Below are 27,769 nucleotides of genomic sequence, written 5' to 3' on the forward strand. Positions count from 1 at the left end.
TCAAAGCACTGGTGCACTGTACCGCACAAATCCCCAAAAGAGTACTCTGTAGAGTTGCAGCATAAAAAAAATCGACTATCCTTATGGTTTTCCGCCAAGAAAACTGAGCAGGTGTGTGATAGAGATTAGTTTTTCTTTACAACGCTGCAATGCGGGCTCTATGATAGATTCCGACCTATAACAATTCCTAAAAAACGATCTGATGCACGACAGACAATGACATGGCCGTCAATAGTTTTGCGTCAATCAACTTTATGATGAACCATCTAACCCAAGAGCAAGTACTTCTGCGATGTGTACCTTTTCGGATAGGTGCTGTGTTTCGGCGTCACTTTTGTACACTTGTAGCGTGCAGTCCCCAACACTCTTACAGCGTGTGGTGGTAACTGTTTCGGTCTCAAAGGAGATGCCCTCGACTAAGCATGACAAATTAAGCCAATAACCAGCTACCAAGTGACAATGAGGGTGGTCGCTTAGAGCCGAGGATGAGTAGGCGCCTAAGCTTCACAAACAAACCAAACTTTATGCAACACAACAGGCGATGCAGAGTTATTTCTAATCACTCGTACGAGCATATATGTAGTGATTTGTAATACAATGCAGCTCATCCAAACTAACGATCCTGAGAGACTACAATAAAACCAAAGGGATTGTACCTAAAGTGCACTAGTACAGGAGAGAGTCAAACGAAACAGAAAAGAATTCGTTCACCTGGAGGAGTGAAAGTCCGACGACTGGAGGATCCGATGGCATTGTCCCCAAAACATGAGCGCTGCCCCACTTGTCCACGGCTGGGCGAATGGGGTCGGCCCGAAAATGGTTCGGGAGTGCTTCCCCGCAGCCTAAACTGCGGCACGGGCGCACAAAGGTAGGCGCGCACATAAAAATAGTATTACCCGTATCATAGCAACCTCATCTTTGTTGAGAGAGCTTGTCATCGTTTGTCAGGCGTAGAGACTGCCTTCCAGGAAATTCTAGCCTCTTCTTTACAACCCGGCGCCACTGTCGCGCGAGTGAAGTGGTGAGGGCATCGCTCAGCATGCACAAGGCTACGCGCTCTATGTCGGCTATAGGAGCTTGTTTCTCCAACTTTGGAGAAACGTCTACGCCGTGAGCTAGCGAGATTCTTTCGACGCCGGGCCGGCTTTGCGAATGTGCGCCGAATTTAAAGGCGAACGTCATTAAGGACTTATCATTGTGCATCCTTCCGCAAAATCTGTCGCACTATAGCTGTCAATGAAATGATGTTAACTCGATAAGAAGAAATGCTTTGGCAAGCTGGGATTCAAACCACCGTCCTTCCGTTCCACCGCCGAGCGTGCTAACGAGTACGCTACTTCCTGCCAACGCATATGTTGCTCTCGTTAGGCGGTGCGGGCTGGGCAACATTATTTTTCTTTGCTGTTCTCTGCCCACACTAATACATGTCTAGCGTAAGGACGCTGAAGAGTGTTTGCGGAAATGCATCGAATCAGATGGATGTCGCCCAAACACCCTTCAATGTCTTCATCATTTACGATTCACAAACAATTGTGTACTTAATCAACATCCCAACCAGACATTAGTGACACAGGCAGGAACACCGCGTTAAAGGCTTTTGCCTCACCGCACTTTAAGTCTACAAAGTGCCCCTCCCTGATTTTTTTGCGACATGCGGCCACATGATTGTTATGTCTCGAATTAGACAGGGCTTGAACGGAGTAAGGAAGAAACAGGTGGGGTACAAACGCTTTACCGAGTTAGCTGTCCAGAACACATCTCCAACCGAGGACGCCGACCTTACTTTTCGAGCCATGAACGATGATCTCACGACTGTAATTACGGAATGCGCAGTAGACGTAAGCCAACGAAGATTAGATAAAATACCGTTACGCTTTCTCAGGAGACGAAAGATCTGACTAAAAAATGGCAGAGGTAGAAATTTTTTCACTCCACCGACAGAATATATAAGCCTATAGAATCTCTATCTTGCCCCTGATGTTCTCCAATCAACCAGGAGTCATCACAGCCTTAATCTTAAGCCATACTTCGCCCGCACAAACAATCTCAAAACCTGCTTTTTTCCTCGTACAGTTGAACATTGGAACTTAATTACTGCCACAAAACCTCAGAGGTGGCCGAGTGGTTGAGCATCCGCCTCGCATGCGGAAGGTGCAGGGTTCGATCCCCAGTGCCACATGGTACACACCAGTGATACAATGGGTACAAGCTTCCCCTGGCCTGATGTTCGGCTAGTCAAGGAAGAAATGCTTGGAAAATTGGTCTTTGACCCCACCTTGAGCAATCGAAAAATACCTTGTGCCATGACGCTTTTTGTACATAGACGCCCTTGCGCTATAAAAATTCGTAATCATCATCATCAATTCCCGGAATAAGGAGCTCTCTTCCATTAAACTCATTTTTGACAGTCATCGGTGCCACACGGTGTTTACTTTCGTATTGTGTTCATTGTGCATCACATCAATTTATTAGTTGCAGCATATCACATTGTTTGCGCTATGTATTCGAACATGTTATATCTAATCTTTGTGTGTGGGTGTTTGTGGAATTGTTAGCTTCACTCTATCAATAGCCCCAATAGAGGCTGCAGTGTGTAAAACTAAATAAATAGAATTGGCGCCGGTAAAAAAACATTAATAAGCTCACGATAACCGACATAACGAAGCATAACATAAAGAGGCAAGCATGCTCTGAAGAATGACGGCGAACTGAAAACAGTCTAGTTAGAACTACGCATATGCAAACAAAATTACGCTATATGAGGCAAAGAGGACAGCGTAATTAAAAGTATGGATATGATAGTTCAAGTAACAAAATAGTTCAACACCAATATAGACAGTATTTAGTATGTTCAAGACGGCTGCGAGAGTGTGATTTACAGATTTAGACTTCCCGCCAGTATTGAAAGATGAAGTACAGAAACTGATAAGAGCAAGGCAAACGAGGGAAAGCATCTGGTGAAGATGAAGTCACCGGTCTGTTGAAGCACGGTGGGCTGATTTTGCTAGAAAAACTAATCATTATGTAAAGAAATTCCTGATAACTTCAAGCGTGCCAGAATCTTCGAGGAACACTAACGTTAAATATTTTATAATAAAGGGGACGTCAAGGGCTCGAAGATTTACAGACTAATCAACTTAGTGTCATTTGTCTACAATGTGTTTCCTAAAGTGATAACTAATAGAATCAGAACAACGTACGACTTCAATCAACTAAATCACCAGGCAGGCTTTTGTAAAGACTTTTTGACAATTGATCGCATTCATACCAAGAATCAAGTGGTGGAGATATGGGCCCATTTTATTCACTCCCTGTATATAACCTTCATAGATTGCGTTAAAGCATTGAGCTCAGGCGAAACGTCACCAGTTGTGAAGGCATTACGTTATTAGGCCGTTGAAAAACTGAGACATCAAGGAACAAATTGGCAAAGAATAAAGTCAACTTGCAAAGGACATGTCTGGGTGTCAGGTACAATTTCCGGTAAAAAGGCATCGCCAGGAGATGTTTATTTAGGGACAGGAGACTAATGCAGGCAAGAAGACAAGGATCTAGTGCCGATATTATTCTGCTGCTGACATGAATGGCAACATCGAGGATGTGGATGGATACACAGATTGAAAGGGGAAGTTGATGCTAGCCTTCTGTGAGCGACGGAACTTAGTTATTTTAAATAGAGAAACTAAGTGTGAGGGACCAATCACGTCGGAATCCCGTAACCGGCAGACGACCACTGACTACTGCTTAACGTCGCAGGGGATGTATAACATGCTCGTAACCATCAAAATAGACGAAGAGCGGAAGTACAGCCTCTCAAATCATCATAAGCGTATTAGTCTGCAGTTGGGAGCCTTGGTCAAAAGAGAAATGCAGGGATGCCAAAAAAGTACTCAAAATAAATGACGAACAAATCGCGCTAATAGTGGCGGCAAAGAGGTAGGAACAGAGAAACATCCCATGGAAAAGTGGCATTTTACTCAGTTAGAACTACTCATTAGTACAAAAATAAAAGAAAAAGGAGCAAACCACTGGGAAGGAAAGAGGAAGCCATGAAGTTGGTGGATTAAGGAAATTAGGAAGGGCATCGAACAAGGACAGTTGACATCACGGGAACACAGAGAAACAAAGAGGGCGCAGTTATCTGAAGAAGAAATGGGACAAAAATGGGAATCTTATCGGCAAAAGAAACAGCAAGTGCAGGTCCTCGTTCAGGAGAAGAATAAACCAGTCCTCTGATCGCTGGCTGGCTGAACTTGCCTGATGCAAAGGGGGGCCAACAAAATTCTGTAGCCATTAAGCTGGCTGGGCAAAGCGAATCACATGAAACAGGAACGGATTCACGACGCCGAGGGAAAATGTTTAGAGGGAGCTGACACTGTGAACTACATTGCATCCGTTATAGCTGAATCATTTAGAAAACACAGTAGGGTAATCGTCCAAAATAAGGGAGCAACACAGGACAGCACAATAGAAAACAGCTTAGAACTGACGAAACTTAACTGGAAAAAGGTGGAAGCAAATCATCTAAACAAGACGCCCGCAGGGATAGATGAAATTCTAATAAAGCTAAATAATGAACTTGGCCCAAGAGGCAAAGAAACATTGATAAAATCAATGGAGGCAATCATAATAAATAACCAAATTCCGTACAACTGGAAACAGACTAAAATGAATTTGATTTATAAAGGGAAAGACGATAAAATGAAGATAAAATCCTTCCGACCGATTATGATATCATCAGTTGAATACAGGCTGGCGATGCAGGCCGTGAAATTAAAAATGCAGTCATGAGAAAACAGTAATAGAATACTCGGAGAACTTCAGAAAAGGTTCAGAGTTAGCCATAGATGATAACCTGTTCGTGCTTACCCAGTGCATAGAAATAGATAAGGCAGAAAATATACCTCTGCATTGAACCTTCCTGGGCATAAACGGTGCATGCGACAACGTGAACCGTGATCTTCACCAGAACATATGAAAAGCTGAAAGTAACGGCCATGAGGCAATTGATTTTCTACACGAAATTAATCGAAAAAATAAAGTTGGAATAACACGGGAAGGAATTAAGAGTACGACAGCTGTCGAGGCACACAAAGGATTAAGGCAAGGTTGTCCTCTATCACCGCTGCTCTTCATGCTTTATGTGATAAGTATGGAAAGAAGGCTACAAGAAAGCAATCTAGGTTGTAATCTGTCGTAAAGCTTAGGTGGGAGGGTTGTTGAGCAACGACTACCGGGTTTAATGTATGCGGACGATATTGACTGTCACCAGACAGCCAGAGAGATTTGCAAACTGTGGTTAATTGCTATGGAGACGAAGGAGACAGTCTATGGTTCTGTATTAGCGCAAATAAGTCAGGTGTGATGATTTTCAATGATACTACTGATGGGGAGATTACAATAAAAGGCCATTATGTACCCCGAGTGACCGAATACAAATATCTCGGGGTATGGGAGAACGAAGGGAATATGTATACGGAAAAGCACGAACGGTTTCTCATAGCAAAAGGGCGAAGAGATGCCGAGATAATGAAACACAAGGAATTGTGAGGGTACAACAGGTATGAAGTCTCAAAGGTAATTGGAAAGGAATAATAGTGCCGGGGCTTTCTTTCGGGAATGCGGTTCTATGCTTAAGGGCTGAAGTTCAGTCGCGATTAGAAGTAAATCAGACAACAGTTGGAAGATTAGCACTGGGTGCCCGCGGAAAAACCGTAAACGAGGCAGTACTGGGGGATATGGGCTGGGCATCAATCGAAGCGCGGGAAGCTCAGAGTAGAATGATATACGAAGAACACCTGAGGAAATTGGACGATAACAGGTGGGCAGCTAAGGTATTTAAATACCTATAGAGGATGAGCATTGACTCACAATGGCGGAAAGGAACTAGGAAGCTAACTAGTGAGTATCAAATATAGGAGCCCGTAGAAAAACAGAGCATTAAACGACAGTTTAAAACCGAGGAAGGTAAAAATTGAATAAATTCAATGGAAAAGAAGCATAGTGAAGACATATATCGATATTGGAAGCAGCAAATCAGGAAGGAAGCGTGTTATAATAACTCAAGAGGCAGTTCCCTACTCTTTGAAGCTAGGTCCGGATGTATTAGAACGCGCAGCTACAAAGAGAAATTTAACGAAGAAGATGACGCATGTGCTGTGTGCGGTAAATCTGTAGAAACAATAGAACACCTCATACTAAATTGTGATGGTATCCATCTCAATCTCGTTACAGGCACAGTCACTCTTCCTGAGGCCCTAGGCTTTAGAGATAACGATAGTCATGTGAATAAATCTGCATTGGGAATTGGCAAAAAGCGATTGGTAGATTTCCGGTTGAAAAGCAAAGAGATGACGTAAGGTTAAAATTGTAAGAAGACGTATTTAAAGGAAATGGCGAATTTTGGTAGCTTACAACGCAGTTAAAAAAGTAAAAAAAGTAGCAACTGACATCCCCCGTTTCAAAGGGGACGCTCCTACCTTCCATTCATTAATCCATGATAAATTTGCACATAGCCAAATACTTCAGCGATGACAAGGTCGTCGTAACTATTTTACAACAAAATAAATCTCATAGATACGTGTCAGGGAAACGTACTTTCCTCTCACACCTCCGCGCATGCTCACGCATTATGCAGTTGCAACCATCGTACGTTGTTTTTTTCCTCTCATGTTCGGGTACGCTTGCAAAAGGGTTCTTCATTTGCAAAAAAAATATTATCAAAACTGACTGATTCAGCTGCTGTATTCCTGTAAGAAGTATTATCCTTTCAAAGCAGCGGCAGTCTTTTTTTAGCACAATTCTTCTAAGAACATTCAGGGCCTCATTATTTAATTGTCCCAAGTTGCAAATTTGGAATTCTGCTCTTCCTATTACGAATTAAAAGGCGTTTGAGGGCTAAGAAAAAAAAATCGTGGACCCATGTCATTCCGCAGCCAACTGAATACGACAGCATGCTCGAGTTGGTAACTAGATTTTACCCGGGCCCACCAAGCGGTATGCGGGAAAAGATAAAAGAACTCAATGCTGCTGCAGAATGGCAAGGGCCAGAGAAGTGGCCTGATTATGGTCGTCGAGTCTTCTTTTCGCTGCAGTGTCTGCTGTGGGGAGTTCCCAGTTCAGGTGGCATCCATCGGAGACGACGGCTGCTTCCAGATTCGATGTCTTTTGCAGTGTTCCTGCTGCGGCAGCTGGTAGACGAGTCACATGCACATTTAGCACCTCCACCACATGTCACGTAGTGGTGACAAAGAAAGGTACAACAGACGAGAAGTGTGAGCGGCGACTGAAACACTATTTATTGTGCGGCCTTACACCCACAAAGAACCCAAAGACTAGGCGTCACCGATAGCCACAATCGTGTTCGTCATTCATGGAAAAATTGGTCTGCTGATGTTGGCCTCACTTATTTTCAAACGGACTCATTTTCGAGACAGGCCACTTTGGGCATCTAATGGCGCATTCCAATCAGCGATCCTTAGCAAACTTTCTCCCTCTGCGCAACTGAGAACATTGTTCCGTTGGGTAACTTAAACTGATGCCTCAGTTTTGTTCGACCAGGATAGAAATCTTGCTGTGTCGCGCAATCAAAAAGCCCCAGAAGATTGGCGCTTAAATTATGCTATAGATTATCTCGGATTATGTTATAGGATAATCTAGCAAAATCTCGAACCTGCGTAGCGGGGCTGCAATCCTCTCAGATAAAGCTTGTTTTATATTTCGACAGATACAAAGCAGCTTTCAGACTGTCTAGTGCAAGAACTAATGAATGATAAAAAAGGATTCTTTCAGTATCTTTGTGAGTACACTTTTTAGGTAAGCTAATGCCGTTCTCAAATTTTATATTTAAGAACCAGATCTTCTCTTTAGGAGCCATTTTTTTCCAATGACATTTCTTAGAATAAGTATGTCTCAGAGTGTAAAATATCATTGCGAGTAAAGACAATTTTCACTGTTATGTTTATGACTTCAGTCGTGTTGCTATATATGGGGCGGATATTTATTTTTCTTTGCAGAGGCCGATAAAAAATGGGTCGAAGTTCTCGAATATAGCCATCCGAACAACACATGCGGAGTATTTTCGACATGGCCACTGTATGAAATAAAAAGTAAGTGCGCTGTCCTTATAGCAGTGAATAATCCTTTTTGGCGAAAGACCTGCATGCAAAAACATGTTGTGGCGCAATTTCATGTCTGTGTCACGAATGTCATGTCACGAATGTCTGTTCCCTGTTTAAAAACAGACTCCAACATTTTGATTTTTACTTGTGAATGCATTTTAACTGCTTGCGTAGGCTCCCCTCGAGTCTTCGCCAAACGACAGGCGACAGCGAATGGAGGGACTGGAAGCTGCCATATTGACCATATAATGTTCATTAAAAACGTCAGCACCCTTCATACACTTCACAAAGTTTGTATACAGATTGTACCGTCGCTAACGTATGCCTCCTATTCTGATTTCGTTCCTGTAAGGAACCTCCGGCGGAAGCCTTTTGTGGCATCGAATATCTCTTTAAGACGCTCGTCTTTATCGTATCGTACTTTTGCGAGTCATTCTTGCTCACTGCTGCAATCATATCCGTTACAAGACAGGAAGAAACGCAACAGGTGCTGTGGCCAGGTATCTTTGGCTGACTTCCTTTTTTCGTTTGCCGCCTGAAAACTGACGAGAAAGAGATCAATACCCACACACAGCTGAAACGCCAGAGTCAGAAGTTTGATTTTAATTATTTTTCTGTCTCCAAGACTGGTTGACTAATGAGGAGCAGTTCGTTCATCAGCTCGTTTTCATGTCAACCTCTAATCGTTTCATTTTCGGGTACTCTTCACTACGCTTAATTTCGTTTGCACGACGTCATTCTCCTGCCTGTGTTCTTTGCCGTTCTTTAATTAGCTGTCAGCAGTTAATGAGATCATCGTCATCTGCATTACTGGCGAGACTGACCCTGATGAGCTCAGGATTGCACACTGTCTTCCCGGTTGCCACCTCAAATGCTTGCACATCAACAGCAAATCTTGCTTACATAAATATTTTAGGTCCATGATAAACCGAGGCTAGACTTTCCCTGATCGTTCTTTATTGCGACAGTTCACAAACAGCACGCTCTCTTACTGATAAAAGATACACCTGCCAGCAACTAAACGTACTTCGAGAGCCCGGTAAATCTCAGAGGGATTAAGTCAGACACTCAAATACGTGTAATCTTGCGGGTTGTACTAATGGCGATATTCTCTGTGGCAGCCATTTTGAAGCGGCTGCGTGGTCGTTTCTGAACCAGAAGTGCAGGAACCTTTGCTTTCTATGGACGTTTCAAGATTTTAAGACAGAGAGCCAGTTTTCTTAAATCAGGTCGGTTTATTTTGTCATAAAAAGTGATTTTTGTTGTCTTTGAAGTCCAAATACGGAGACAGAGAAGAGATTGAGGATGAATTTTAGTTTACATGTATCAGAGCAATAAAACATCTGCAGAGCTGCCCATAAAAGAAACGTCTTAGTCTTCCTCAGAACTCGGCCGTTGGCAAAGAACGTCGCGCAACAAAACCAAAACTTGTGTTGCCAGGAAGAATTCATGGTGATCCTCAGCTTGCAAAAGTGGCGCGTATGGGCTGTTTGTCTAAACTTGAGGAAATTCAGGGCAGGCGGAATTTACAGATCTATACACGGGAGGCCTAATGCTTGTGTTATCGCTCCTGCCGTACTACACGGCGCGGATGTCTGGTGCGCACCATGTGAACAGTCGCGTTTCTCTGCGTGACCCCTCCGCCCTGTAGCGGCTGCGTTGAGCGCTTCGTTCAAAGCCATGTAAGGCGTCCCGATTATAACCGCGTTAAGCAACGACGCCAGTCAAGCCCAGGAACTTTCGACTGTGGCTTCTAGTACCGTGACTGGCACCACGTGCTACATGGCGTTGAACACGATAAATTGCTGCAAGAAGCTTGGATGTTCCATCCTATTAATTTCTTATGATCTTCAGAACAAGTCTCTACAAACGGAGGCGACCTACTATAAGTCAGACTCCGCAGCGTGTAGTAAGAGTTGGCCATGAGTATCGACAATCAGGAGCACCATCTCGCCGCACTCCGTACTCCGTTAAGTCAAAATATCATTTATGCATAAATTCTCGAAATTGGTATTCGGTATATGAGCCTGATTACTGGTGTCTAGAATAGTTGGACATTGGGGAAACGTCAGCTGCATGCCCCTGTAGCTGGCCTAGCAGCAAAGAACTCCAGATGACTTCGACTGGCTACATCACGTGCCAGACAAAGAAGCCATCCTCCATAGAAAGCGTTATTGTGGGCACTAAGTGATGAAACGGATGTGGGCTTTCTGCGCTGGAATCATGTCAAAAGATTAGTACTTCGCAAGACTACAAATTGAAGGCAAGCACACAACAGCTCGATGTATACGACGATACCTCCGGTATTTGAAGCAAATGCGAGACCTGTTAGTGCACAGTAGAAGCACGCCAGAGCTATCCTTCACTAAGAGCTCGGTGTACATCTTCGGGCATTAGTTAAATGCGCACGGCAATATCCCACACGGTTTCGTTGATTTTGAATAGAGTAGGTAGATAGATAATAAAGAGGAGGAGGGAAAAACAGGGATGTTAACCAGAAAGGGGTTCCGGTTGGCTACAATGCACTGGGGAAGAGGAATTACGGGAATAAAAGGAGGAAGAGAGAAAGGAAAAAAGGCATAACACACACTCTCACATGCACAGCGCTGTCACAATTTGTCACTCAATCCAGTCTCTCTCAAGTAGGCAAAGAGTGCCTTGTATGCCTTGAGGGCAGTCGACTGCTGCGGCCACAGATATTCTTATTACTGGCCAGAGTACTTTATTACTATACACCTAAGGGGAGCAATACGGCTGTAATAGAAGCTATATAGGCCCTGCAACAGTTCTAAGGTTGACTAATTCTCCCCGCTCGGGGGAGTTATCTCGCCGTCTGCGCAAAACTGGTGTAGACACTCTACACAACCGGAAACCAGGACTGCTAACAGAGCTCTGGACTTGGCCAAACTGATAAACAGCTCTTTTTTCGGAACGCGTTGCCCCGATGTGTTAGTGACGACTCTCTAAATTTAGCGCTCTTTAAATGAGGAGACAAGTACTGACATCATGCCTGAAAGTACGGCCGTAAAGTGAAGGAGGAAGGTCTCTCCCCTTCCAAAGGAACTTCTTATTGGAAGAACTATTTTTGTAGTCTGGTTCACTTCTTTTCCGTGAATGTCGTTTCTACCAACTAAGCTAACACAACTAACTCCCTGGATGTAGCCTGTGGAGTTACCAAAAGTCGATTTTGTGTCCTACTTTAGTGATTTGCAAATTAATGCAAATTAGGCAATATTTATTTTATTTAGGTTGTCCCATTTTCATGTTGCCACCATAGATAGAGACACTTTATTATAGAATTGGTTGACCAAAGCTAGCTTGTCTTGGGCTTCATGACGACAGCCAGGAACTGCAGAAGAGGGTGAAGGAAAGAGGATGCGGGCACTAAATATGGCAAGAGGACACGAGTAACGCCTGTGCGGTGGATTTAGAAAAATAGCAAGACAGTAGGAGCAGGAAGGGTCAAGAGACAAATACGGCAATAGAATTACCAGAAAGGTTGATACAGAGAGTTTTAAGAAGCATAAGTGCTTTCGCAACGTGGGAATATGGATTGGTACGGGGCGTGTGTCGGTATGAAGGTTTCAGTGTCAGCTATTGCTTGTTGCTAACATTTTAAATGCGAATGAAGAAGCACTGTTTCAAGGACAAAAATTCGTTTGCCATCTCACATCTGCTTTCTAAACTAACCGAGAAAAAAATACAGCCTTGTTTCTTATGACTAAGCATGTTTTGTCCACGTTCCATTTTTGGAAAGTTGCTGTTTTTCTTATACAGAATGTTAACGTTGTCTGAAACAGCTTTTATAATTTATGCAGTGCGACTTTCTTCACCCTTCTACCTCAAGTCAGCCTTCCTGCTGCCTGCAATGCCTTCCCAAATTATAGAGAGAAGGACTATGCTTGAAAATATTTTCTAGCACCGTGAAAGTTGTATCATATTCAGCAGTTCAAAAGCTGTGGTAGGGAGGAAAGCTGTACTTGAACACAGGCTTTTGCACGCTACAAGACAACCCAAGATTGGCTCCGATTCGTGATCACATCACCACCATCTGCATGTGTCTCGCGCTGCATTAGTCGTCGTCAGGTGGGGTGCCGCAAAGGCGGGAGGGAGGTGGGCGTGACCATTCAAAGGTTGCAAGCTGCCTGTCATTTGTTCTTCAATTTTTCTCTCATCGGATGAGACACAGGGTCATGAAGAACCCTCGAATTCTTTTAAACGCCTCTCAGACGCCACACGGAGTGAGGAGGTGAGAGTCCGAAGGCGCGTAGTGCGTCCAAGATACGAATCCAACGCTCCGGACACTTCCCACGAATGCACTAGAAGATAAAATCTGCAGATCTGTGCACACATTGGATAGACGCAGTGGAGTAGCGTTGACGCTAGGCGGCATAATGCATATTGATTTACATGTAACTATAAATCCGAACAGGCCAAAATAAAAAAAAAATTGTTTCGAGACAGGACTACCGGCTGTTTTTCACTCTTCCTACTTCCAAACGCCAATATCCCTAAGAAGGAGTATTTGTATAAAACTCACGCCAAGTTAAAGGCCCACAAGCTTTAGATCGTTTCTTTTCTTACACAAAATATCCACCAGCTAATTATTACCTTGGTTCAACTCTTACTTTCAACAATTATTTTCCAGCAAAAGTGTTCCACATACACTTGGTTAAGACAAAATCCAAAATATGTCAGTGTACCAGCAATAATTCAAGGCCTCTAAATAAACCGATTATAAGTAGTCTATTTGCCATGTCCACAATAATTCATGCAGCATCCGTAAAGAAAGATTTCGAAGAACAGTGTAGCATTTTGAAGAACGAGAAATAAAAAAATTGTTTCACAAAATCTAAATGTGGAACGTTGGCAAACCAAATGTTAACAAGAAAGGTTTCTCTAGTGAGCAACATGTTAGAAGAGCGATTGCATTTTCGGAACATACAGTCATCTGCAAAAAGAGGCTTACTTGAGGGCCACTAGCTGCAATTCACACTTCATGCACATTGGATGAATGTGTGCATTTAAAGCTGCTGTTCCTAAGCAAAATAATGAAAACTGCGATCTAGGACTTCCGAGCATCTTTATCTAAGTAAATTATCATATATTATTCAGAAAATAAGTCCAAATTTTAGTTCGCAGTAGCATGTCTATTGAAGCTAAGCTAAATAGGAAGCGTAATCGTGAACTGACTTTCTAACGAAGCTATTGAGGGAAAATAAGCTTATGTATTCATTCCTGCAGTTCAGTATTGCTAGACAAAAATATTAAAATACGCAGCCACTTCGAAGCCCTACTCCTCTCAGTTACTTTCTTGCACAGATATTACACCCATTATTCCTAAAGAAATAAAATTGCCTTGACTATGGGTTACATTTCACATTAAATATCCGCAATGTAATGCCTGACCAATGCTTGAATTTAGCAGGTAGACTGGGTCATTGAAAGAAAGTTTCAGAAATTGCGCAGAGATGGCAACCTTTATGACAAGGATATTTGATCAATTTCTAAAATTATTTTTCGGCAGGAAATACCAATGACCATTAAACTTTTTTATGCACCTAACTCTTTGGACGATACTTTAAATCGCCGCATGATACAGCGATGGACTTTTATCTACAAGCTCTGCTCTAACATGTCCTGCGGCCATGCTCGCGATTGGCCGCCCTTGAACGCAAATGATTTCAAGAGCGTGCTTCCCAAAAAGAAATGGAATGTAATGCTGAATTGACCCTAAACATCAATCGATTATTATCTGATGACAAACGCCAAAAACGATTCAGATCATGGTTTGGTTTATGGTTTATGAGGTTTAAAGTCCCGAACAGACACAGGGTGTGAGGGACACCGTAGTAAAGGGCTCAGGAAGTTTCGACAAAATTGGGTTCTTGAACGTGCACTGTCATCGCACAGAACACGGGCCTCTAGAATTGCGCATCCATCGAAATTCCACCGCCACGGCAGAGATCGAACCCCCGTCTTTCGAGTAAGCAGCCAAGCGCATAACCACTGAGCAACCGCGGTGACAATCACGAAGCGGAACACCTAGATTAACTATTATGTAGTTCACGGCCACGGCCTACTCGCCATATCACGCATGATGGGCGGTAGAACAATTTAAGTTTTTCTCAATTCATTTTTGTGAATACTTTTGCTACTTTTATTTACCTAATCCATAACGCAGAGTTGTAATGGATGAACCACTAGTGCAGGCTGATGAGCAAGAGGGTCCTGGGCCATTATGGCGCATGTTTTACCCACCGAGCCTCAGAATTTTCCCATCTTTCTTGGTGGCTTGGAGCACTGGCACCCGAAACTCACGTTTGCCACACATTTTAGGTGAGGCCTTTGCCCATTCCTTCTGCCGGGAACTATTATAACGAACTGATCACTCGTGCTCTGCTTGCTCCTCTTACTGCTTGCGAGCGCTACCCGCTCATTTCCGCACTGCCCTGTCCGTCGCCACGTTCCACTTCCGTCCGATTAACGCAAGCCGCAGCTAGAGGTAACTCTGTTACTACGAGCGCATCATCAGCGTTCCACTCCACTGAAGTTTTCCCAGCTAAGCCGCACCGTAACACAAACGGTAGGACCGAAGGAATCACGGTTGAAAATGGCCCACCAGTTATATCAGAGGCAGAGAGAAGAACGTCCTACAACTGCAGCGACTTCCTTCCTTCGAGAGAAGTTGTGAGGGACTTTAGAAGCATATAGTGTGAGCCTGCGTTTGGGGTATTACTAGTTACAGGAAATAAAATACTCAGTTGCAAACTCAGACAGCCCGGATACATCGACTTTCCGGTGAAATAAGGAGTAAAGTGCGGAAACCGTGGTCCCGAAATCTGATAAGAATTGAACCTTTGCTTTGCGCGAATGAAACCAAAAGCTACCATCCTGCTGCGCATTCCCGCGCTGTTGCAATACTGTCCTCATCCCACGGTAACGCCCCACCTACTCCTTAAACTCTTACCGTTCTCCCGGTGGTTTCAGTGGGAGCCACCAGCGAGGTGTATGTTCTGAACCTCTTGCTGTACTCTCCTCCTAGTATGGTAAGCCAATCGTCGAGTCCCCTGACGTCGCCGAGCTTAACTTTTCTCAAGGTAACGACCTTCAGTTTACGCAATCTTCGCCTCTCTTCATACCCACCTACAACAATGGTAACCTCCCTCTGAAGGGTTCTCTTCGCAACCACCCTCTACTCTAGTTCTTTACTTGGCCAGGTGCGTTTCGAAACAGGGGAAACACACAAGGCGCCCGTGTTTTGTCCAATGTCAGAGCAGGTTAAAGATCCCCAGGTGGTCGAAATAATTCTGGAGCCCTTCGCTACGCCGCCTCTTTCTCTCTTTCCTCTTTCGCTTGGACGTTCTTCTCTTCCCTTACGGCGCGGTTCCAAACCATGTGTCCCAGAACTTTGAGAAAATTACTCCGTCATTTCTCTTCCCTCTAAACCCATTTATTTACTGGAAATTCCACTGTAATATGTGCTTCGTACAAGCTGGTCCTGCGCTGTAAACGCAGTGCTCAGGGCGGTAACTATGACTGACGGGGAGTCGAGCTGGAAGGTAATGTGAATACTAGGTTGTCAAATTCAGCGGCTGTGCCCTGCGGAAGAGCCTTCGTTTCAGGTCAGGCGATCAAACCGTCAGCGACAACTACAGTTGAATTGGCCGGGAACCAGGATTAACTGTCTTTATTTTACTCCGCACGTGGCCTCACGTAGCCAGCGTGAGCGCATCTCACGAGCCAAGTCGTCGGAGCACTGCTGATGATGATGATAGTGCCGCTAGTTATTTATCCAAAAGTGCATTGTCTCCAAGTCTAGCTGTGTTTTCACGCCTTGATGGACGGCAACATGGGCGAAGACTCGAGAACCCTTGTATTTTGGCCCTGAAATTCACGGAAAGTTCTGACGTAAGGCGTGACTTCGGAAGCTAAGTTATAACAGTAACTTTCATTGACGCAATGTGAACAGCGTGTTTTAAACTTTTTGTTAAAGGGCGGTAGGGTTGTCGTGGTAGTGACGGTGGACACTACCACGTATGACGTGTGATACAATGAAAAGTTAAGCATTTTAACTCAAACTGCAATTTTACTTGTAAAGCACGGCAATTCGGAGGCAGCGTGATGATAGCCCACGTGCCAGGTAGGAGGCAAATGCTGGGCTATGAAAGTCCATAGTGTGTTCACATTGGAGGTTCGACGGCAGCGCGCTACAGGCTATGAGAACGGGTTCTTATGAGGTGGCGCTTATAAACCGCGATGAAATCGTTATTTTTGCCGCATTGTGGAACGGATGGGCAAGATTTCTTTATATTTTGTAGTGAACATATCGGATGATAATTATCGAAGCCTGTCTACAGTCAGGTACGAGTGGAATTAAGCGTTGGTGCATACCAGCATCAATCAATGTTTGATTGTGCGCGCGAAAGTGCACCGTTGCATTGCGCGATTGCTTAGCAGAAGCCATCTTGTCGCTGAACAAGAATGGCGTCCCACCAACTACGCATGTAATCGCAAGAAAACAAGGAAGATTGACTATAAGACGGGACGAGCGCTCATCCTGCCTTCTTGTCAGTGGTCGTTCGCTCGCGCTACCATGTACGTGCCGGACGAACTAGCCCAACTTCCCGTTGTCTTATGCCAACGCCAAGGTTGCTCTCATTCGTATTTACATCCGTATCGACATGATTATGAAAATATGAACGCATGTGAAATATTAGCAGACTGCAAGAGCATGGCTGCCTTTCCTTCATTTCCTCGCGAAGCACGGGCTAGTTCCGTTAGAAATGGAGTTTCTGTTGACACCGAGACAGTAGTCGTTGAGTAGCGCAGCTTGGAAACTAGATTTACTTGGTGGTCGTACTACATGGAGTTCGGTTGCCGTGTTTTGTTCATGAGGATAGCTCGGCTAAGAGCTCAATCACGCATTGGGTAGGCATCGCAAGTACTCATGCTCGAAACAGCGCAGCACACACGGACAAAAGGGAGACCAGAAAAAACAAGCGTTGTTTTGTCAGCGCTTGTTTGGTCTAGTCTCTCCTTTGTCCGCGTTTTCTGAACTTTGTCACTCATAAGTATATACCAACTGGCCGAACATTATCCACTCCCTGTACGCAGCCGATTAACTGCTTTCTATACACGCCATGCATCAGCGGCCGCAGGTTTTTTGTCTTCGCTCACTGCCGGGTACGCTAGTTTCCTGTGACTCGTCACCTCAGCAACACATATCGCTACGCTCTTGTTCGGAAAGTGTATGCGACACTTAAGGGCTCGTTCTGGCTCCCCCCTTGCAGTCGCTGCACGTGTACCTATCCAGGAGCTGAAGTAGGGAAGCCTGACACGCGAATATTTTGACCCCTTGGCTTTTATACCTCAGGGGGTTGCAATGTTCAAGGTGAACTACACCGTCCGCCTGTTCGCAGGGTCGCTGTAGATGTTCGAACCCGCAGCATGCTCTTAGCAATACAATAGCAAGGCGGGCGAGTTGGTGATACATATTTCTGTGTTTTCTACCCTAAAGTCCCCGTTTTCCGCGCAGTATATATTCAAATATGTTCTGAGCAACCAAACCAGTCTTACACATGTTCAGAAACGTCGACGGGCACGTACTCTGGGGTTAGATCATTCCAGAGGAGAAAGTAGGAAGGTGGGGCAGTTGCTGCACGTTTTGCTCGAGCTGGTGTGACCTTTGGTGTTTTATCGATACGGAAGAGCCCAATGTCGTAGCAACAAACATGGGGACCTGCAGCCTATACGACGTATGCAGGTGTCCACGATCGTGTTCCTCGTCAGTATTGTGATGCTGCTGATTGAAAGAAAACATAGCCCTGGTCGCACTTCCAGCAATTTTATGATGAAAGGTAACGATGAGGGGGACGATGATGAGAATATATTAATAAATTTTAATTACCAAGCCGTGCCAAGTACAGCGATCTCAACGCACCTGAGACCACTGCTTCATAGGTGCTGCTGAGAGCGGTGGTCGCGCGGGACTAAGAGTGTTCCAACACAAAGCTTAATTCAATTGAAACGATAGGCTTTGACACTACATGATTGAAATCGCGGTTTTGTTATCGCTGGTCTGTTCTTTCTTTGGACCAAATCTTTTTTGTGGGCCCTCATGGTCGAATCTTTGTTGTGGTGCGTGAAATATAAATGCTAATCTGGCTATTGAGCAGAAGGAATGAATCGGCTGCTTGAGACGGCACATAAAGCAAAAACTCGCAATGAAGCTGAGCACGTTCTCTAGGTCAGAAAAACTGCTTTGGGGAAGGCTTCTCAAGCGACAAAACCAAGAAGATAATGCGCCCTGCTCAACCGCGTTCACAACAGAGCGCAGCTACCTCTTTCTGAATTCATTCCTAGGCTGAGTTATGTGTGTAGCGGCGCTAATGAAGACGAAGCTCTGAGCGGGACCTAGCTCGCGCAGGCAACAACAACAGGTGTGTTAAACAGGTGTGTTAAATTTTTCACCTTCACTGAGTTTGTGTTTTTCTCTTCGTCTTCCTGACTTCACGCCAATTTATCTGGCTGAATTATTAGCAGTAACCTTATCCTTAAGAAAATTAGACACTACCCTTTCCCAGGTCGTGGTTATGACTGAGTCTCTGTCCATTTGCTCTTCACTATCCTCACTAACTGAGTCTCGGGCATTACGCCTCTGATCCCGCTCCATCTAATTTCGGTAAGGTTGCATTGGGTACCAGGGCACATGGGCTCTCACTTAAATGAGTTTGCAGATTCCTTAGCAAGAGCTTCTCTCTGCGGCCCAATTATTCCTGTCCTGCCAACCTGTACATATACAGCTGCGGTGAGGTTTTCGCCGCTACACAATATTCCAGGAGTATGCTGCCTCGGCTCTTACATCATCTCCTGAATATCAGCATCTTCTGTATCCTTGGTTAGCAAAGACTGGCGCTCGCGCAGACTAGAGGTCTCTTTCACGCGTTTGCGTTACCCGGTTCCCCTTCTTAATTTCTACCTTCACAGATGTGGCCTGGCGGTTTCCCCATTGTGCCTTTTTTGTCCCGAAGCTGACACAATATATCACTTCCTGCTGTTCTGTCGCCGCTCCTCTCATTTGGGGAAGCGTTTTTTGCAAATTCCATTTCATCAACTGGGTTTTCTTGTGTCCTCTACGGTTGTTCTTTCCATTGGCGCTTCTATGCTTGGACGAAGCGACAGGAGTGTGCGCTCTGCTGTGCAAAATTTGCTTGAAGAAACGCAGCGACTCCCATTCTAATTTTTTTTTCCGGATATAAGTCAGTACTAAATTGAAACATTACAGGGATTGTATACTACTATGCCCATTAAGCCATTTTCCCGTCTTCAATCTCCTACTTAACAGTACCCCTGTACTTCCGTCTTCCAATCTATCAGTTTAAATACTATTACTCCTTTTTCCTGTCAAAACGTTCCTGTACCCAGCAATTAGATGCCTTTGTCTTGGTCACTCCCCCGCAGTGGGTATGTGCCAGCATTGTTTGAGGCCAACAACAAAAACAACAGAACGTTTTCGGCAACTGTCCTGGCCAGCAAAGTCGAAAGCCCGTTCCGCCGACTCACCAGCCGCGGCTACCGGGACATGAAAGAAATGTGCACCGCCTTCCACATCTGATGACACCGGACGACAGCTCCGACACACGCAACGCCGCTGCCACCTGCTCTGCGCTCCAGCCCCTCCTGTCCCTCCACTTCGCCTTGCCGCTGCACGCCCGTTGTTCGCGCCCGGCCTTGGGCAGCTTCTTCTCGCCGCCATGTACGCGCCTACCTTCGCACGCGGTGAGCTCCTGCCGCCGTATCAGCGCTCCTTCCTTCCTCAGCTGCCCGTCCTGTCCGCTTTTTATGCCAGGGATCCCGTTTTGTGGCTGGTGCTGCTGGACTCGCACTTTCGTGTCAACGTGTCCAGCCAGCTGCAGTGCTATCAGCACGCCAGCCGCGAACTCCCACTTGGTCTCCTTGATAGCTGCATTAGCCGCCTCCTGGCCCCGACATATACGCCGACTTAAAGAAGCCCATGTTGGCATATTTGGGCTTGAGGCTCCCGCAAATTCTCTGCGCTCCTGTTCCGGACTCAGAAGCTGCGGCACCAATCGACTCACCACCCCTGGCTGCGTTCCCGATCCGAGCTGCTTCGGTTTTCCCTCCGCTAGCTTGTGCACCGGAGCCGCTCCCCACAACGGTGTGTCGACAATTGGCGCCACCGAATGAGCTCCCACCCATAGTTCGGCAATTGCCACGCGAGCATGCGTCGGTCTCTTGCCAACCTTTCCATTCAGCTGCCTGATCCTACCGCGTGGTCTCTCCCAAGCTTGCTTCACCCTCCCCTTCAAGCGCCTCCTCTGCCACTGCCTCCAGGGATGCCCCACGCCTCGTGCTCCCCCGCGTCGAATTGGACTCTTCCGTTTCATCCCACGCCTCCGATCACCTGGGCGCCGATCATGCCACTGGCGGGCACCGGCGCCCGGCCGATGCCAAGAGAGCTGTGTGGACCTCAGTTGTCCCAACGACCTGTGTTGTGCATTCCGGTGCACACACTCCTGCACAGTCCCATTGAGAGCTCGACACACAGCGCCCTTCTGCCCTCGGTCCCACATCCGTATTCTCTGCGCTTGGACACCTCAGCGGCCGCCGTCGCGGAGTTAAGCGCTCTGGCCTTCTGCAAGCCCAGACGCCTCCACTTCATCCGGACTCTGTCTCCCATGACCCGTGCTCTGTGCCTCAGTACAGATCAGCGCCGCTCCTCTCATCTGAAACTTTCGCGCACAACTGTGTCTGCTTCCCGTCTCCCAAAACCTCCTGCCACTGAGACACTTCGACTTTCAGCAGTAATTTTTTGGGGTCACCTCCGAACGCGCCAGTTCTCACGTGAGCAGTGTGCCGTGCGCCCATGCCTACTAGGGCACTGCTATTCTGATTTCATCCTGTTGCCCCGTGGCCCTTCCTAGGCCACCGCACTTCAGCCTTGTCTGTCTCTCTGAGGCCCTGAACCCAACGCTGGCGGCCCCACTCGCATCATCAACTTTCGCTTCTCCCTGGACATTTGCGCTCAACCAAATTCCCAGGTCCTTCACGGGACTTGTAGATAAGACTGTTAGATTCTTTTTCCTCTATTTGGCATCGTGCTAGGGGGGGGCATCTGTAGCAGCGCTGGTATCGCCAGCGGTGCTGATGAAGACGAAGCTCGAAGCACGACCTGGCTAGCGCAGTCGATAACGTTTCCGGCAACCAGCCTGGCCAGCAACGTTAACAACCAGCTCCGCCGGCTCACCAGCCGCGGCTACCGGGACATCAAATAAATGTGGGTAGCCTTACACATGTCTTCTCCTGTTGCACTTCTATTTGTCATTTGCTCTGATCGACGTGATAACTGTGAGTTTTTTACGGCGAAATTATTCTGTAAACATTTCAGGCCTGTAAAGAAAGAAGCGAAATTGCCATATCTGATTGAAATAAAATTATATACAGAAATATCCTCGTTTGTCTTTCCAGCTGTTAAAGCGCGCCACTATACGAACTCCGAAAGTCACCTCTTTCGCCAATTGGGGGAATTTTTTTAGGAGACTACACTGCTTCTTAAAAACTGAACTCCATTCTTGTTTTAACACACCTCTTGCCAATATACGCAAGGTAGATCAGGAAGCCCACCGCCATTTTTTGAATGCAATATTTTTCAAGCAACAAATGCGCATAGTGTTGGCCGCCACTCTGCGCGCCCCGTAGTCTAACGTATTTTGCGTGCCGTCCAACATAGCCATCATTTGCTCCACAGAGCCTAAGGTAATCGCACTTTCTGATTTATAAAAAACGAATGACTTATAGTAACGTCAATTAGAACTAAGCGCCAATCTGTAACACATAAATGCTAACACTTATAACTTTGAAAGTCCCCTTACTAGTGATATAGTTGACCGGGTTTCTGGACAACGACGCTATTGATATTGCTGTGCTTTAACAGCCATGGCTCTACCTTGTTACACGGCACTCAGGAAAACTCTGTCAAACAATTGCTGGCTGTAAACACTGAATTAATTGCTTTTGCTTGGTGCGCTGTCATTTGTACGCCGGAAAAAACCCGCTTATGGCAGAGAAAATTAAATTTTCGCCTTTTCCTGCCGACTGGCTCAAAAGCGTGACCTCTGCAGCTAAAAGTGCTAATTTCTACTCGTGTAATGTAAATGACGGTATCGCGTTGCCTCTGGGATCATACCGCACAAACTCTCGATGACGCTTGCAGTGTGTGTACGAAATTAGCCGGTGATGTCCTCACCTTTAAATGCTGTCTTAGTCTTTTGCTACTCTGAATATTCTTTTAAGGAAATAAACTGAACAAAGGTAATGAGAGTTCAATTATTGCCAATATATGCTGTATACATATACATGAAGTAAGTTTCACGCAACTTTAGTCAAGGATCAAAAAAGCGGTGCACTGAAGGAGGGTGAAAACAACCGCATATTGTTTTCCGTCGTCTGACTCCTCTCAGAGTGTCTTTTTATTTCACCCAACCAATAATTTTCTAAGGTAAACTAAGCATTTTTTGTTTTTGAAGGGGGATCACGTGCATTTAAAGTTTTAGAAGGAGTTCATAAATAACCGATGCAGTTTGTTCTGGCAACGCATCTCTAATATAGGCCTATTTTATGGCACTTGCAGATATCCAGTAAATATAAAAGGAAACGCGTGACTGGGTTCTTATGCTACAGTATTGTTGCGCTGCAAATGCGTTCTAAATGAACAAAGCGTTAGCGCTTGCGGTCACGAAGATAAGTGCCGAAGCCGCTCTCAGCGCAGTCTGGAAGTGCGTGAGCGCTTTCTCGGGAGCTATAAAAAGCAAGCACAGTGATCTGCAATAAGTGATAGGAATGTCACCATCCGCCAATTCAGACGGAGCTTGTACTGAACCACCAAGTAGAAAAAAGAAAAACTTCGAGGGCACTGAAGCCTGCTGCCCTAGAAAAATGCGAAAGCATTCGCATTTGAACGTGAGCAACTTTTTTGGAAGTCATTGTTTTCACGTGGCACATATCACGTGACCTCTGGATGACGCCGGCAATTTTTTACAACCTACTGCTGTCACGTGTCACTCACCACGTCAGCCTTTGATTACGTCAACACCTTTCTTTTTCCGATGTTATTGTTTTCTAACATCAGTACACATACCCAACACCTCTTTACCGGCGTACAAACCACATCGCGCTCACTTCGTGCCTGCCTAGCATGCTTGACGAATGACGCTCATGACATATCCGTTGTGTGCTTGCCTGGCAAACAGAGGCCTCGGTTCACACCCGCGTGCCGTTGAATTATTTCTTCGAATGAGGTCCACTGAGAAGTACCGCTTCATGTGCACACCCTTTTTTTGAAGAATTCTGGGGACACAATACACGAACAAATTCCGGTGACAGGGTTTCTTTCGCGTGAGGCATGTAGTGCTTCTGAATTAAAAAGGAAGAAACGCATTTCAATGTAGCCTCCAGTTTACTTACTCGTGTCATTGTGCGGCCCGTCGAACTGAGTGCCGGCCGGTTACTTGGCCACAGCAAGAGGGCATTCTTGATCCGCTCAAGGAATGTCGGTTGCACTGGAGTATTGCAGCCAAAGATCTTAGTACATTGGTTTTATGATAGTTCATTGGATTTACTGAAGTCCCTCAAAAAGTTACTACGTAGAAAATGCATTGCCAGAAAAAGCTGAATCAGTTCTCAATTATCCCCCATAGAAGTTAACGAAGCCTACGTATCCATAAAATGAATAATAAAAATGGCATAATTGCTCAACAAAGCGCTATCTAGAATTATGCTGAGGAGCATCAGACAAAAGTAAACGACGTGTATTTGCAATTCCCCAGCATCGGTGTTTAACCTTTTTTAATCGTTCATTCAATTTTTGTCAGGCACCCAGAATATCATGTGTGTGCATACTTAAAAATTTCTGCAAATTTAGAAAGGTACGTTATTTCGTGTGTGTTTGTAGAGCAAGGATGGGCAGGGCAGGCGGATGCACTAACCGTATATTTCGAGAAAACGTAATAGTGTCCAAAAATGCTTATCAAAGGCAGCACGAAGAAACAGATTTAAGCTTACCAGATAACGTTACTGATCTTGCAGCGGTAACGCCATGCCTCAGCTTCAAGGGTTCGTTGCATGGCGTACGGACTCCACCACATCGGCCTTTCTATAAAAAGAACTAGCTGAAAGGTGATATATTGTTTCTGAGTAGGCCATATCCTCCTAGCAACTATTTTCGACTGTTATGGGGCCCAATATAAATCCTAGTCTTTCTATGAGTTGTAAAAACGTCAGCACAAACCAAACAGCTTGCAGTGCCGAGGTGAGGGGGTTTGGTCTCATTTTATTCTGAAGTCATGCTTTAAGATAACTATAATTGTCATTTCAAGCAATCGAATCACAAAAGCCTTGCGTCATGCAGGCAGTCAGAAACACGACTTTACCCATATGCGTCACCTAATCCCCATAAGGGAAGTATTCCACAAGGAAGGCAACCTGTTGGCACCGTACCTGAGCGGCCGCACCGAAAACGCCTACTTGTCAAAGGCAGTTGCTAGCCATCCGGCGAGCCTTTGCTTCTTCATAATTTGAAAGTGAAAAAAAAACAAGTTCAGAATGGCTAGTCAAGAAAAGCCATTGACAGAAAGCTACCGCCTAACATTGCACAGTGGCGCCCACATCTCCAGCTCTGTCTGCAAAAGGAAGATTGCATGGAAGCTGTAGGAGCACTTCTGTGAAATCGCCGCCATTATGGACAGCCAAATAAAAAGAACATGGAATGAGTAAGACGAAACAGAGAGGCATAATATTGCAAAAGCATGTTCTCTGTTTTGAAAAGTAGCGTCCTAATAGAGTTCAATAGGAGTAGGCGATTCCCTAAGGTTTGTCTAAGTCGAGGGCTGCAAAACCAACTAGAGAAGAACACTAGTTTATAAGTATGTAAGATCTCTTTCCTAAAACACATGGTACCGCGATTTCACAAATCTAACATCAGTGACGAAGGATGGGAGCCCTCAGAAACTTCATTAAGGAAGCACGGTGTAACATTCTTGTTATCCGTGAGTTACAATGTTAATAAATATATGCAGTAAGATCTTTTCATTCCATGCATTCTGGATAGCCCAAGAGAAGAGCACGACCGGAGATTTTTGTTTTTAGGAAAAAGTTATGGCATTACCTTTCTTTATTTCCTTTTTTCAGGACATCGGAATGATGCACCCGTGCTTGAAGTATCACTTTCCTGCGAACTACGCGTTAGAGAATCGAGGGATCAAGTGGTCATCACACAGGAATGCAAAGACAAGTTTCATAACATTTGTCACTCCCAGCGGGAAGTTGTTATATATAGAAGAATCTGCAGCGTTAATCGATTGTGAAAAAATAAACCATATCACAGTGCTCTAATTAGCTGAAAATGACAAATAATATTTGATTTGTTAGGTGACGCAACATTGGGTCTATTTTGTATTCTAGGCCCAAGGTAATAAAGCTTGAAACAGAGCAAATAAAATGTTTAATTTGGTCAAACCTTTCTGTTCCTCATTTGATGCTAATGCAAAAACATTACTAGTCCTAAGCCAGAAAAGCCGGCGGTGGCACGCGTGTGTGAATGGGTGTGTGTGCGTGCGTACCAGCAGACGGCACATAAAATACCAGCGATGGCAAAAAAAATAGCGTCATGCCATCAAGCGGCCGCATGACGCACGCAGCTCGCTGTGCACCGCCACTTCAAAAAGTCAAAAAGTCATATGCATTTCGTTCGTAAGTATACACTCCCCAGTGGCCGACCTTAACGGGGCGTCATTCATGCGGTCGAAATCACACCAAAATTGCGAAGCAACCGTTCACCATACAGCGCTCCGGATGGTGGCATACGATTTCTCCTTGCATACAGCTGAGATGTGCTAGTCAAGATGGCGTCTCGCTTGTAACAGGCATTCGAACCAACGACATATGCACCGGTAGCTATAAGCCTTCCAAGACATTCGTATCAAAATTGTTATGCAACCTTTCGTCACACAGCGTTCAGGGCGGGGCCACGCAGAACTCGCAGAATGCACTTAATGCATTTACAAACATCAGGTGTAAACAGTGCAGTCAGGTACAGTAATACTTTCGGATTCCCACATGTAAGTAGTCTTAGTTTCCGATGCGGAATTTTCTTCCGATTATCTCCTCTACACCTGTGCAGTGACAGCAACACATGGCAAAATATGCAATAGAAATTCAAAAAAGTCACTTTTGGTTGTTATGTGCGATGAAATTAAGAAGGACTTGCGGTTCTCTTAGTCTCGGAGACTCGCAGATCTCACGGCTTTTGGAAGAAATAAGAGTGTCACTTTGTGATCAACGTAAATCCGAAAGATAATGATATCTGTAATGCCCTCTTTCTCCAAGAAAAAAAAAGGAAACTGTGCGAATTGATGACAGCAAACTAGCCGTGTAATGAAATGCTTGAGTCCAATGGAGGCCATAGAGCGCCCAATTTAGCTTGAGACCAGCGCGTCAAATTGTGGTGGAATACTTGCTTCTCTCTACAATGGTGCCTGAAGATGTATGTCACTTCTGGCGGCGTTTTTTGCACTCCTGAATGCGAGTGATTGGGAGATGCGTTTCAACTGATGCGTTTCAAAACGCCGCATTATAGAGGCGGCCATCGCCACTAGGCTTATGTGCACGTATTGAAAGAGTAGCGCGGCTACTGATGTTCTGCCTATTCGATAATTTTTGAGCCTCAAACGCAAAAAAATACACATTTAAGTCTATTTGATCAGATTTTTTTTACTCTGTTGCGATCTGTCATTCTCTTAGACAGTTGTTACAGACTGACACTAAAAAGAATCTCTTTTTTGTGCAGAAGGCTTTTTATGAAACTTTTGAATAAAACGCTATCTTAATATAAAAATAACACACCTTACGGGCGGTGTTGGTAATGTATAGTTTGTAGAATAGTAACTGAGCGTTACATATGTAAGAATGGCACTCAGACCGACATACAGGTCGGGCCCTGAATCTAAGATTATTGGAATACACACTTCTCCATTTGTTACAAAGAAGGTAGCGCGAGCGTCCGCACTTATGAGTTGAAGAACACATATTGTACATTGGTGTAATACACACAATGCGGATGTATATTTTATTTTTGAAGACTTTCAGAGATATAAAAGAGAAATATTAACCGTACCGCGGAGAAGAGAGTTCAAGAGCACGTTTAAATAAAGAAAGTTGGGTCCTTATGCCTACATATCGAATGATCCTAGCACTAGTGAACAAGGGTGGTAATTGTAACGAAGTAGCAAGTACAACATAGCAAATAGCGTGCATAGTATATGGGGTTGATTCACAAGTTAGCGGAAACAATGTGCAGATGACTGCGGTTTTTGCTCAACAGCCAACTCAGCAGTGGGCTAACTCAAGCTGAAGCTCAATCTAAAGATCACGCACTGGTGCAAACAATGGCTCATGTGTCTTAACATTAGTAGATGAATGGTATTTATATCCTAAAAGAAGACAAATTTGCGATATATCTTTTTTTTTACAACCGGCATAAGACATTTATATTAATCGGCTTTAAAATTCCTTGGGGCTTAGATCACAGATCATCTAAATTGGCACCTCCCACTTGGACACTATTTTGAGGA

General features: G+C 44.9%; 1 protein-coding gene across 1 annotated transcript in view; it reads left to right on the forward strand.

Annotated features, from left to right (window-relative positions):
- LOC144103424 (uncharacterized) overlaps nucleotides 1-17,553 on the forward strand; it is a 47,088-nt gene extending 29,535 nt beyond the window's left edge. Inside the window, exons 4-6 of the mRNA XM_077636145.1 lie at nucleotides 8,016-8,108; nucleotides 15,111-15,169; nucleotides 17,497-17,553. Coding sequence (XP_077492271.1) covers nucleotides 8,016-8,108; nucleotides 15,111-15,169; nucleotides 17,497-17,553 — 209 coding nt within the window. The remainder of the gene's footprint in view (nucleotides 1-8,015; nucleotides 8,109-15,110; nucleotides 15,170-17,496) is intronic.
- The last annotated feature ends 10,216 nt before the right edge of the window (nucleotides 17,554-27,769 follow it).

The sequence above is a fragment of the Amblyomma americanum genome, chromosome 9 (assembly GCF_052857255.1).
Source record: "Amblyomma americanum isolate KBUSLIRL-KWMA chromosome 9, ASM5285725v1, whole genome shotgun sequence".
Classification (NCBI taxonomy): Eukaryota; Metazoa; Arthropoda; class Arachnida; order Ixodida; family Ixodidae; genus Amblyomma; species Amblyomma americanum.